Source organism: Neofelis nebulosa, chromosome 12, assembly GCF_028018385.1.
Source record: "Neofelis nebulosa isolate mNeoNeb1 chromosome 12, mNeoNeb1.pri, whole genome shotgun sequence".
Taxonomy (NCBI): Eukaryota; Metazoa; Chordata; class Mammalia; order Carnivora; family Felidae; genus Neofelis; species Neofelis nebulosa.
In genome coordinates this window covers 35840138-35853175 of record NC_080793.1, presented here as the reverse complement: position 1 = coordinate 35853175, position 13038 = coordinate 35840138, and the positions used below count along the sequence as shown (strand labels likewise).

At 56.1% G+C, this 13038-nt stretch overlaps 1 protein-coding gene across 2 annotated transcripts; it reads left to right on the top strand.

Moving 5' to 3' along the window:
* The first annotated feature begins 407 nt into the window (after nucleotides 1-407).
* On the top strand, nucleotides 408-12990 carry GRHPR (glyoxylate and hydroxypyruvate reductase). 2 transcript variants are annotated; one of them, XM_058694889.1, is made up of 9 exons: nucleotides 408-559; nucleotides 2149-2279; nucleotides 3194-3266; nucleotides 3809-3925; nucleotides 6364-6452; nucleotides 7533-7637; nucleotides 8439-8574; nucleotides 10195-10325; nucleotides 12648-12990. In XM_058694889.1, the coding sequence occupies exons 1-9, from the start codon at nucleotides 477-479 to the stop codon at nucleotides 12767-12769; spliced, it is 987 nt and encodes a 328-aa protein (XP_058550872.1). In that variant the 5' UTR covers nucleotides 408-476; the 3' UTR covers nucleotides 12770-12990. The 2 variants fall into 2 exon arrangements, with proteins under 2 accessions (XP_058550872.1, XP_058550871.1); XM_058694888.1 differs by lacking the exon at nucleotides 408-559 and adding an exon at nucleotides 1748-1836.
* The last annotated feature ends 48 nt before the right edge of the window (nucleotides 12991-13038 follow it).

Sequence of the window (13038 nt, the reverse complement as noted above, 5' to 3'; positions counted from 1 at the left end):
CCCTTTACCCACCCCAACTCCCAACTCCAGACACACCTTCCAGTCCCTGGGCCTCCGCAGCAGTGAGTGCTCAGAGGGAGGCCCTGGGGACCAAGCACCAAGGCCCGCCAGAACAAGTCCCAGTACCACCAGGGCTTGGTCACGCGCACACAGTTTCACGAGGCTCATACTTGGGGGCCCACAGTTACATCCCATAAAAAGTCACACTGTCACTGCCACTCCCTGAACACGCACAGCCCCCACTGGCGGCCCATCGGGTCCCTTCTCCCACCCCTGCTCGCTGTGCAATATCCCCCCCACTCACCCCTCCTGAGTCCTCTACCCCCACTCCTCCTACCTCCCTGTATCTCCCTCGCCCGCCCGCCCAGGCCCCGCCCCGCCCCGCCCCCTCCGAGGCCCCGCCCCGTCTCTCGTCAAGTCCCGCTTCCGTCCGGCGGTCCGGCGGTCCCGGTCAGCGTCGCGCGGCTGCTAGGTGGATGAACCCAGTGAGACTCATGAAGGTGTTCGTCACCCGCAGGATCCCCCCCGAGGGCTGGGCCGCTCTCGCCCGCGCCGCAGAGTAAGAACCCCGCGCCCCCGCGGCACGCCGAGTCCCCGGGCCGGGGCTGGGGGTGGTGTCGGGGAAGGGGCTGCGGAGCCCGGGACCTCTCCCCCCGGATCTCCAGCACCCCGCACCCAGGGTGACTCAGCGTCTCTAGGCGCGCCCGGGCGGGCTTGGGGCGGCCTCCTGACCCCCCACTTGTATTTGGTGCGGAGGACCGGGGGCGGGGGGGGCGGGGGGGGCAGGGGCCAGGGGGAGCTAGGACCCTGCGCTTGCCGGACTTCCCAAGCTGTGCCGGGCGGGGCCGGTCGTGGAGTTTGGGGAGGCTTAAAAAAAGTTCTCTACGGCCTATCCTTGTCTGAGCCTGTTGCAGTGACGCTAGACCCTGCAATTCCCATGCACGTGCAGTGCGGGTGAAAGGAAAGGCCTGGGGAGAGGGGAGGCCGCCTGTGACGCAAGATCCAGGCTGTTGAAACTTGACCCTACCAGGGTCAGGGACCTTAGCAGTCACTGGCCTGGTCTCTTTGGACAGTTGGCAGGGGCCTTTCCTGACCCTTAAATTGAAGATTGCATGCCAGTTTTTCAGGTGTTTCCTATGCATAAACTCAATCCTTGCAACACTGGAGTTGGTACTGTAATTCCTGTTTTACAGATAAGAAAACTGGGAGAGGTTAAGTGCCTCACCCAAAGTCACACTGCTCTGGTGCGGTGAGCTGGGATTTGAACTCAGCTCTGCCTTACTGTACTCTGTCATACAGGTCTGCCCTGCCAGTGTCAGGCAGGGAGAAGGTGGGACCCAGTGACATTCGAAAATGAGATTTATTTATTTTGTTCAGTGCAACAAAAGCTTTGCTGGGGACCTGTCAAGGACCCAGCACTGAGCAGGAAGCGGGGAGGCAGAAGCAACAATGGTGGTAATGGCCATAGACCGCACAGCTCAGCACTGGGTGCCATGCCCATGGAGAGGAGGGTGAAAGGTGGGCTATGCCGGGGCTTGGCCTGGCAGCAGGGTGTTCTAGGAGGTGCCAGCAGCCCTCCCGTGTCTTGCCATACTTGATGGCTGCACCGGATTAAATGGCAAGGACTGGGAGGCTGGGTAGCACCACTGGGAACACATCCACGGCCCACGAGCTGCCGTGGGAGTGTGCCCTAAAACCCCTCCGCGCTGCATCGCTTTGCTCTTGTCCTTCCTGGCAGAGTACAAGCGGACTTTTCCGCTGCATGGATTCCCAGGACAGGACGTTCAAGCCTCACGTGGTGCGGGCCCACCCCACCCCCGCCTCGCCAAGAGGCCGGTGAGGGTGATAAAGCTCTTCCCTGCTTTGAGCTGAGAGCTGTCCCCGTGACTTTCTCCTTTCAGTCTAGGCTCTTGTCAGCCCTTGGTGGCCTCTACTCTGTGACAGCCCTTTACCCTCAGCCACCCTTTGGAGACAGTTCTGAGGGCGCCACGCACCTGACCCTGACTCTCCTCGGCCAGCCCCAGGCAGCCCGAGGCCAGAGCGAGCAGAAGGCTCTTTGAAAGGGAGCCGCAGCCCTGGGAGGCCTTTGGGAGCCTGGGGGCCTCTGGGGGCTCCCCTGCTTCTGAGAGGCCTTTCTTTGGTCTTCAGCTGCCAGGTGGAGCACTGGGACTCGGATGAGCCAATCCCCGACAAGGAGCTGGAGCAAGGTGTGGCCGGGGCCCACGGCCTACTCTGTCTCCTCACTGACCGCGTGGACAAGAGGCTCCTGGATGCCGCAGGTGTGTGCACTCTGGGGAGGATTCCAAGGGTGTGTTGGCCCTGCAGGGCACCCGATCTGCTGCTGCTGGCTTCCCACACAGGTCTGCAGCCACCTCTCTGAGTTCTGAAGGCATTCGCTGCTGTGCTAGGCCAGAGGGAACCGTTGTGTGTGGCTCCCTCTGGCCCAGGCATTGCTCCTCTCCTGGCTGGGACTCAGGGCCCTCATCTAGCCCTGCCACAGCCTTGCTTTACGATCTCGAGAAAGGCCCTGTCCCTTCTGGGCTCATTTGTATCCTGTGGGAGGTACCGTCTCAGTGCCAAGCTCCAGCAAGTGCCCAGGATGTGTTAACCCCAGACACAGGTCTCAGCCCTGGGCCAGGTAAATGTCAGCCTATGTAGTTGTTTTGAGGAAAGGTTCAGACTCAGAGGCTGTTGGATGGGAGGAGGCCCTCACGAATCAGTGCTGAGTCAGTCCGTGCCCCAGCTTTTCCCTGCAGCTCTCTGGTGCCCTGCCCTGTGGAGAGGGTGTGAGAGGGTCACACCGCAGCCACTTCTCAGTGGATGCCTCAGAAGTGTCCACAGCAGGGCCCAGGTGTGGTCAGTGGAGACTGGAGGATTCATTGGGGGAACAGTCCAGTGGGTAAGAGTGGAGGCCTTCGTGTCAGAAGCCCCTGGGTAAACCCCAGCTCTGCCACATGGCAGCTTGTGACTGGGGCAGGCCGCTTCACGTCCCTGAGCCACCACTGAGCAGTCAAGGAGGATTGTCAAATCTGTTGAGTAAGATTGTTCAGAATTTTAAGTAAGGAACCGAGATGTCAGCCTTTCCTCTTATCCTAAGAAAATAATAATAAGCAGATGGCCCTGTGATATCTCCAGTGTTGTGGCTTTGAATCCCGTGAGGAAAGATACAGATGATGCTTTTTCTGCACAACAGGAGCCAATCTCAAAGTCATCAGCACAATGTCCGTGGGCGTTGACCACCTGGCTTTGGACGAAATCAAGAAGCGGTAAACGCAGCTTGCACATTTGGCGGGGGCCGGGGTGAGGGCTGACCCCCAGAGCCGGAAGGGGAGCAGAATATTTATTTGCTCATATCCCTCCAACCCTTCGGTGGGGATATGAGGTGGCCGACGATAAAATCTGTGCACGGAGCACGGGTCAGTTACGATAAGCCCGAATGGTCAGGAACAGCAGGTAACATCTGCGAGGTAGCACCCTTTCTTACTCAGCGTGGTTTTTGACCCTCACAACAACCCCTTGCAGTAGAAGAGGCTGGTATTCTTCCTTCCCTCTTGAGACGAGGAGATTCGGAAAGGCCAAGTAGTCATCTGCCCCAGACTCCGGGCCCTGATCTTCCATCTTCGTGTCCCTCCCCCAGTGGGAGACCAGGGGAAGGAGGGCTGACCGTTCCTGAGGGCCCGTTTATGACTCGGAGCTTCCCGATGGGCAGCACAGAAAGGGAGCAGAGCAGCAATTTGGAGATGCCCCAGAGGTAGAAACTGCTGAAGGTGCTTGAGGCCTGTGTTGCCACCAGATCTTTGCTTCATAGTGGCATCCGCGTGGGCTACACCCCAGATGTCCTGACAGACGCCACGGCAGAACTCGCCATCTCCCTGCTGCTCACCACCTGTCGCCGCTTGCCAGAAGCCATCGAGGAAGTGAGGAAGTGAGTGAACCCCTAAGGGGAAAGTTGGCTCTGCTCAGGAGCTGGTTCCTAAGCACCCAGTGTCACCCACGCCCCGATGTGGTCCCCGCCCCCAGCCGTGTCCCATCTACCGGGGGGAACAGACTCAGCCAACACCCTGAAGTACAGGGCAGAGCTGAAGAGAAATGTGGGGGAATCGTGGCACGGAAGGGAAATCGTGAGAGGGGAGGATAAGGGAGGGACAGATCAGCTGTGCCTGGTTGGCGAGGAATAGGGGCAGGGGTGTGGATCAGAGGCTTCACACAAGAAGTGGCGTCCTCTTGAGCACTTAGAGGGACAGGTCCACCATCCTTGCTCGTGATGCAGGACTCCCAAAAGCTCTGAAGCTGGAGGTTATTTCATAAGCCTTTTGGTAGCAAAACCTGACTGGACATGACAGGAGGCTGTTAATGATTTTTATTTTTCTCACTCAGTGTAAACATTCATGTTTTTTTTTTTTTTAATTTTTTTTAAGTTTATTTATTTTGAGAGAGAGAGCACAAGCAGTGGAGGGGCAGAGAGGGAGAGAGAAGATCCTAAGCAGGCTCCACACTGTCAGCGCAGGGCCGGACGCAGGGCTTGATCTCACGAACCATGAGATCACGACCTGAGCTGAAATCCAGAGTCAGACGCTTAACCGACTGAGCCACCCAGGCGCCGCAACACTCATTATGTTTTGCTGCAGATACACCGATGTGTTTGATCGTGAGCTGAGGGTGTTGTGTAGAATGTTGCACACGCACCAGACAGCCTTTCTGAAAACTGAAAGTTCGAAACCCTGGCCTGAAGGTTTCGGGTCAGGGACTTGTGTCTGCGAGTCCAGAGTTGGGGCAGGCATTCCAGCTGCAGGGAGGCCAGCAGGCATGCAGATGCAGGGCCCCAGGGGTGCAGCTGGGGCAGAGGCAGCAGGCGGCTGAGGAGACACAGTGCTGCACGTCCCGCTCACATCCTGCTCACATCCTGCTCACCCTCCTATCCAGGGAGTCGGCATCTTATCAGAAGTGGCTCAAGGCAGGCGCCATCCCCCTGTCCACCCAGGGCAAGGGCGGGGAGCAGCTATGGCTTTACTTTGTGTTGCTTCCCTGGGGTGCTGAGAATTCTGGTTTTGGAATCCCAGCTCCCGAATTTGCAACCTGCTGCTTCTACCTCTGCCCTGGCTGGATGACCTTGGGGCACCCTTTCTGGTCTCAGTTTCTCCATCTGAAAAATGGGACAAGGACTTCTTTTTTTTTTTTTTTTTTTTTTTTTTTTGCTCAGGCCGAGAATGTTTTTATTCTACCCACCACATCTCATAGAATGGGAGGTGAATAGTAAAAAGTGCATTTTTTTTTTTAAAAAGCAGGATTCTAAGACGTAAGCTAAGACCCCGCCTGTCGCGGGAACAAAAGGTCCTCAACCGTGGTTCCCGCAAGCGGTAACAAGTGCCCTCGACACTTGGGGACATGGGGGAGTAGGACCTTGCGGATAAAGCCAGGATCCCCTCCCCTCTTTTCCCCGGGAGGGGATTCCAAACCAGAAGGTCACTTTCTCCGTGCCGGCTGGCTCCCTCCCATCATTCAGGCCACAGAGCAGTCCCAGAGGAAGGCTGGGCACCTGCACAGGGTCAGGGAGTTGGGGGTGTGATTCAGGGCAGACACTGACGGGCACCGGGTCCCTGCATGAATCCCGAAGGGACAAGGACTTCTTTTTTTTTTTTTTTAAATTTTTTTTTTTTTTCAACATTTTTTATTTATTTTTGGGACAGAGAGAGACAGAGCATGAACGGGGGAGGGGCAGAGAGAGAGGGAGACACAGAATCAGAAACAGGCTCCAGGCTCCGAGCCATCAGCCCAGAGCCCAACGCGGGGCTCGAACTCACGGACCGCGAGATCGTGACCTGGCTGAAGTCGGACGCTTAACCGACTGCGCCACCCAGGCGCCCCAAGGGACAAGGACTTCTAAGACCCCTTCCAGGCCTTGGATTCTGTGTCCCCAGTGGCTTTATCTTTTTTTAAAAATGTTTCATGTTTATTTAGTTTTGAGAGAGAGAGCATTCACGCACACAAGTACACAAGCAGGGGAGGAGCAGAGGGAGGGGAAGACACAGAATTGGAAGCAGGCTCCAGGCTCTGGGCTGTCAGCGTAGAGCCTGATGTGGGGCTCAAACCCACGAACTGTGAGATCATGACCTGAGCTGAAGCCGGACGCTTAACCGACTGAGCCACCCAGGTGCCCCACCCCCAGTGGCTTTAAAGAAAGACTCTTTTCGGCTGCTTATCCAAAGTGCTGAGTGGCTATGGGTGTAATTCATGCTACTGTGTGTCCTTTGACCTGGAGAAAAGGATCTTCTCCCCCTGGGGGTTCTGGGTCTGTGAGTTCGCAGTGAGCCCTCATCTTTGCCCAAGGCGGGGTCCTCTTACCCACCCCTCCTCTCCTCACAGCGGTGGCTGGACCTCGTGGAAGCCCCTGTGGATGTGTGGCTATGGACTCACGCAGAGCACTGTCGGCATCATCGGGCTGGGGCGCATAGGTGAGGTTCCCACCTACCCACTTGTCCACTCCAGCAACCTTGGCTTGGTTTGAGTCTTTGGTGCCCTGTGTCTAGAAGTTGACAGTCCTTTGGAAAGGGGGCCATAACTGGCTGTTCCCAGCGCACTTTGCATTCAGAAGGAACATCTAATGAACAGACACAGATTTGTAAAACACAGGCAAAAACAAAAAACAGAAGAAACAAAAACAGGAGTTTGTTAAGAACTCGCTAGGTGATAGAAGCAAGCTGTAAGCGTCAGGCTTCTGTACAATGACAGCTCCATGCAGAACAGATGAAGGCGACAATGACGACGACGGCGGGGTTGGGGCCTCTAGGAGGGTTTCTTGTGGGACAGCTCGCGCTCCCCCAGGCCTGTCTGGAAGGCATTTGACTCATAAAGCTTTAACTCAGGAACCAGACGGTCCAGTGGGCCGAGCTTTACCTGTGAGTCTGCAGATGCGACAGAGCTGTTTTCCTCCAGTGGCTCCTGCTTGGAGAAATCTGGCATGAAGGCTTGTGCTCAGCCAGACAGGCAGCTGTCACTGGTTCTCTGGCATCTGCCTGGCACAGAGGTGAGGGTGAGGATGGAGTTGGAAGAACCCACCAACTTTGGGGCACTTTCTGATTCTGAAAATCCAGCAGCCCAAGTAGCAGCTCATGTAAAGATGTCTTAAAGATTTGGGGCGATTTGGCAGTTGGGCGGTGCCACCGAGAAGTCATAAGAGGTCTTGGGCTATGTTAACAGAAGCAGGGGTCCAGAGGAAGGGAGGGGACCACTCAGTCAGGCCACTCCTGGGATGCCAGGTCCAGTTCTCAGGGAAGGTTAGCAGGGGACCAGGACCATGTGAGGACAGCATAAGCCAGCCACAGCCTCAGAGGAGCTGTGGGGCTGCCTCCAGATCTCTGTCCCCCTGGGGGCAGTGTGGGCTGGCTGGGGGCTGGTTCACGGGGCAGGACCAGTTCATGTGGGGAGCTGATGAAAGGGCCAACCTCCCAGGGGCTCCCTGGCCCTGGAGCTGTTGGGTGCTGCTCCTGCCCTCTCAGGGGTTGGGGACAAGCCAGGACACTCTTTGCCTCCAGGTCAGGCCATCGCTCGACGTCTGAAGCCATTCGGCATCCAGAAATTTCTATACACAGGGCGCCAGCCCCGGCCTCAGGAAGCAGCAGAATTCCAGGCCGAGTTTGGTAAGTATAGCCTTGGTTTCCATAGAAGCCCTATCTGCACCCGTCTGGGGCAGGGCGGGGGGGGGGGGGGGGGGGTGGTCTGTCTGTTCCTGTAGTGGCAGCATTTTGGGGGCAGAGTGTGGGAGCTCCAGGTGTGTCTAGGGCCTGTGGTGTCCCTCAGGTGCTATCTGATCTGCTTGCCTCTGGACACAGGCCTGGTGAGAGAGCACAGGGACTTATCTGGGCCACACAGTGGGTTCTCTTCATGCCAGAACTCTCCAGGAACACTTTCAGAGTTCCTTGTCACCACTGGCCATGTCTGGGCCAAGCAGCAGGATGGTGACAGATGTAAGGAATTGCTGGGAACTCTCACTCACGTTTTCTTAATAAACTGGTGAGCCCCGTCCCCCAGCCTGTGTCCGGTGGATACAGCCCCTTGGCAGGTACATAGCTCGGTGAACAGAGGGCAGTTGGATTTTAGCCATTCCTCACCCCCTTGGCACACTGGGCCTTGAAGGTGGTAAAAGCCAGAGACACCCAGGTCCCACTGTGTGACCTCGACAAGCTCCTGCCCCTCTCTGGCCTCAGTTTCCCCATCTGTGAGACCAGGGGCTGGATGAATGCTGTAATACACCAGGATCCCACCAGTGGGTGTCGATTTTATACAGTTATCAGAGGTGTTCAGGTAGAGACAAGGCCTTCAGGAAGCTTCTTGGGAGTTCCCAATTCTGGAGAAGGAAGCGAGGACCAGTTCTGGTCTCCCACCCTTCTGCCGTCTCCACCCTGGGACCCGGCGTCTGATGGAGCCCTGCTCTCCCCCAGTGTCCACCCCCAAGCTGGCCGCCGAGTCCGATTTCATCATTGTGGCCTGCTCCTTAACGCCTGCAACCAAGGGACTCTGCAACAAGGACTTCTTCCAGCAGATGAAAAAGACAGCCGTGTTTGTCAACATCAGCAGGTATGCCGGGGCCGTCTAACCTCCCTGGGGCGCCGAGCGAGCCTGGAGAGGGGCTGCGCCTGCTGCTGTGATCCAAGGTTTTCCTCCCCGTAGGCTGTCGATGAGACCACAGGTGCGGCTTGCCACTCCATGAACCAACCCACCAGCCACTCAGAAGTAAGTAAAGGCCACAAGAGAGTGCCCCAGGCTGGGAGGAAGAACAGCATGCTGGTCGGAGCAGGCCTGGCATGCCTGGTTCCCAGCAGCACCCCGAGCCTTGCTCAGGGCTGGGCACAGGTGGTGTTGGTTCAGAGAGTGGAGGCCTGATAGCAGTGAGGAACTAGGTACCCTTGGGCAGCCCATGTTCTCTACCACAGAGAGTTGGACGTAATGATCTTAACAGCCCTTTAGAGGCTGATCACCCACAACACAGAGCCTAGGTCTGCCCGTCTGAGGCAGTGATGGTTTGAACCTTTGTGCTTGGGAACATAGACCCAGACCCAGTTTATTGTGGTTCGTCACAGTATCCCCAGGGTGCCTTCAGGCCACTGGGCATGTGGGGGCAGACCTTCCCTCTCTGTCACTCCATCCCCTTCCCAGATGGTGCCCTTTGAACCTGCTTAAGTCAGGGGCGCCTGGGTGGCTCGGTCAGTTAAGCGTCCGACTTCGGCTCAGGTCATGATCTCACGGTTCGTGAGTTTGAGCTCCGCGTCGGGCTCTGTGCTGACAGCTCAGAGCCTGGAGCCTGTTTCAGATTCTGTGTCTCCCTCTCTCTCTGCCCCTCCCCTGCTCATGCTCTGTCTCTATCTGTCTCAAAAATAAATAAACGTTAAAAAAAAAATTTTTTTTTTAAATGAACCCGCTTAAGTCAGTTTGGAGGCAAATAAAGGCAAAGGGAGGGCTTTCATGAGGCCCCCCTCAGGGCTCCCCACTGCAGAGGCCCCTGTAATTCTTAACGTTCAGCCACAAAGGAGGTGACCTGGAGGGGAGCGGGACCTGCAGGAACACAGGGCTCATGCTGATGGCTGACAGCGTCCCAGCTTCCATTCACTGAGCACCTGCACGTACCCAATACCACGCGGGGGGCTGCGTTCTTTCTTACTGCACGGACACTGCTTCGTGTGCAGTCTAAGCGTCTAGCCCACAATTTCTTTACTTCGGTGGCCCGGTCACGGGGGGAAGGCTGCCCGCATGAGTGGATGTAGTGAGGAGTATCCTTGCGTCTCTGCCCGTAGTAGGCATGTGCCCACCAGCATGCTGCAGTGGTTCTCAGCGGGCGCTCCAGGGGCCAGCCAGATCACAAACACCTGGACGGGGCCCCACAGGAACGCCGATGCCGGGCCCTGTCCCTGCAGCGGTGGGTCAGTACGCACACCTGGGGATGGCTGTGCTCTCCCTGTCTTCCAGAGGAGCGTGACACGCTTGCCCGAGGTCACACGGCTGCAAAGGGATAGGCCTGGGCCTCTCAGTAGTACTGCAGAGACTTACTGTAAGGAAGTGTCTTGTCAGGCTTCCTCCTTTAAACGTCGGTGCCAAGGGTGCCTGGTCAGTGGGAAAATGTGTCCTGTGGGTGGTTCTGCCATAAAGGAGGCCTGGGTGGAGGAAGCTCCGGGGCACCCACGTCACCACTGTCATTCGCAGGGGAGATGTGGTGAACCAGGACGACCTGTATCAGGCCTTGGCTGGCGGGCAGATTGCCGCTGCTGGACTGGATGTGACGACCCCAGAACCGCTGCCGACAAACCACCCTCTCCTGACTCTGAAGAACTGTGGTGAGAACGGCGATTTCCCGATGCGAAGTCACGTAGGACCCCAGGAGAGATAGGGCTGGTCTGGAGGTGCTGCGTGCAAAGCCGCCGTGAGCAGTACCGAGCGCAGAGGGACACGCCCCGGACCACGTGTTTATGCTGCTGGTGACACTGGCACATAGTGACGAGGGGAGGGCCTCTTGGGCATGTGCATCTAGGTCTCTGTCCCTAAAGGAGTGAGTCTAGGTGGTGGGGTGGGGGGTGGACTTGTTGAAAAGAAGGGTGTGACTGCGTGTCTTCCATCCATAGCTTGCGTGGGTAAGACCCGTTACTATACACTGCCGTGACCAGTGCAAGGGTGAGAAACTGAAAGCGTAATTGCAATTCTGATATTTGTAACTCGTGCCAGTCTCTCGGCTCCAAACCTACCCTTGGATATTCCGCTTTCGTGATGCGGCGGCTGGAACGCCGCATACCCCGTTTCTGCTGGGCCCGCCAGCCGGGAGGTGGCAGGACCTGGCTTCCTCCCGTCTGTCTCTGCTAGCAGCACGTGGCAATGCTTCCTGGCCAGCGGCAGCCGTCCTTGCGGTGGCCAGCGAATCTGGCTTGCAGTCTTCCCAGCATCGGCTTAGCCGCTGCACCGACTCAGAGACGCAGGCCACAGAGGTTGAGTGGCAGGGCTAGAGGGGCCCTTCCTTCAGCGTCCTAAGTTTTACACGGTCCCACCCTCTCCCTGTCACCCAGCCCAGGGAGGTCAAGGCTTCTGCAGGTTGCCGTCTGGGATACCTTAGTGCGGTGGTTCTTAAATCTCTACATTCCTCAGTCACCTGAAGGGACTGACCGAGCACAGGGTGCTGGGCCAAGGGCTTCTGCTCCAGGAGGTCTGGGGTGGGGCCTGAAAATACGCGCTTCTCATGTGCTCCCACACCAGTGCTCCTTTGAATGGAGGCTCAAAACAGGAGTTAAGGATTTTTAAAAGTTACATTGCATGCACATCTAAAATGTGAAAGACACACGTGTGCGTTTTGATAAAAGTCCATCTTCTGGTTGTCCTTCATCTCAGTCAACTAGTGCATAAGCTCAGCCCGTGCAACATTCCTTTCCGAGCCTTTGAAAACTCGACAGGAGTCGGTGCAATGATCTCTAGAAACATAAAAGAGAAGATTTCAGCTGGGCTTTCTCCATGTCCGTCTCCTTGATTTTTGCTGACCATAGGGTTTTCTACACGTTCCATGATCTCTCCAGTCCTCTTGAAAAATCTGATCTCCACTTACATTAGCTTGAGTTAGATTTTGCTTTCTAAGAACCAAAATAATCCAATCCTGCATACCCGCTGAAGTCTTTAGAGATCTCATGTTACTTTTGTTCCTTAGCCTTGATTCTTCACCCTTCCCCATCTTGCTTGTTGTTTCTGTGTATCAGTATCTTTAAAAGTCAAATTGAATTGTGGGTGTATATTAAAAAAAAAATGGGAACCACGCTTTGAGAACTGCTGCCTCAGTGTTCTCTTTTTAGCCTCTCCAGTTCCCTTATACCTGGTTAACGTTCTTTATAGTAGGTTCTGTCCAGGTAGCTGGTGTGGATTCTGTCTCCAGACTAATACAGAACCGTGGGGTCTAAGCCAGTCCCTATCCTTTATTTACATTCTGGAATGGGAACCCAAAGAGAAGGTTCTTAGCTGCTTCCCCACAGGGAATGCTCTCATTATCGTAGCCCTTGGAAACCTGGCCCCGGCATCCACTCCAGGCTAAAAGGAGGAACGTTGGCTGTCATATCTGGGCTGTTGCCCACAGCTGAGACTGTCCCATCCCCGCAAGGCCCGGGAGTTCAGTTCAGTGCCCTGGGTGCTGCTTTTGAAAGGCATTCTTTGAGGACAAGTGACCTCACTTGCTCTGCAGTGGGTGGGGCCAGAGGGAGCCGGTCTGTCCACCGTTTCCTCTTCTAGTTAGTTGTGTACATGAGAAACCGTGTGGCACCACGTTCAGGGGCACAGGTGTGGATGGCCAGTGCTGAAACCCCCAAGCTGAATTGGCACCTCGTTTCACCATCTGATATCTGAAGGGCTGGGTCTGGATAGGCTCCAAGACCCCTTCTGGGTTCAACATCCTCAAATTTAGGATACACATCTCTTGCCACCCTCGCATCTGGGTTTCTGTAGCCTCGAGTCCCTATACCGTTACTCCGACAGCCCCACGGGAGTGCAGCACGTGAGAGTAGGCAAATCAAAGACCACTAAGGCAGGTCCTCTCTATTCTTCTCACTGGCAACCCCTGGTAGGGAAAGCAGAGCCCACTTTAAGGCTCTTGAAACACCCTTCTTACCTCCCTCTCCTCTGCTCCTTTCCAGTGATCCTACCCCACATTGGCAGTGCCACCTACGGAACCCGAAACACCATGTCCCTGTTGGCAGCTAACAACTTGCTGGCTGGACTGAGAGGGGAGCCAATGCCCAGTGAACTCAAGCTGTAGCCAGACAGGAGTCCCGGAGGGTCAGGAGGCCAGCGGTGCCCTTGGAGTCTGTCAGTGGGCGTAGGCTTCATTTGGGCCCACAGGACGGGAGCCAAGGGAGAAAGTCTGATCTGTTCCGATCCTGTGGAATGAAGACCAGGGCTGACACACGGGCTTGCCACTTTCGTGATTGGAATCGTCTGAGCCAAAAGTATGTGATCCTATTAAATGATGGTCTGAGACACTGTGTGGTCCTGTAACTGGGAGAAGCTAACCAGAGCACCTGCTTC

Bases quoted from the DNA above. Each gene is read 5' to 3' on its own strand.
- GRHPR (XM_058694889.1), top strand. From the start codon at position 477: ATGAACCCAGTGAGACTCATGAAGGTGTTCGTCACCCGCAGGATCCCC. The intron at 6,453-7,532 runs GTGAGGTTCCCA...CTTTGCCTCCAG, and splicing joins CATCGGGCTGGGGCGCATAG to GTCAGGCCATCGCTCGACGT. The intron at 7,638-8,438 runs GTAAGTATAGCC...GCTCTCCCCCAG, and splicing joins AGAATTCCAGGCCGAGTTTG to TGTCCACCCCCAAGCTGGCC.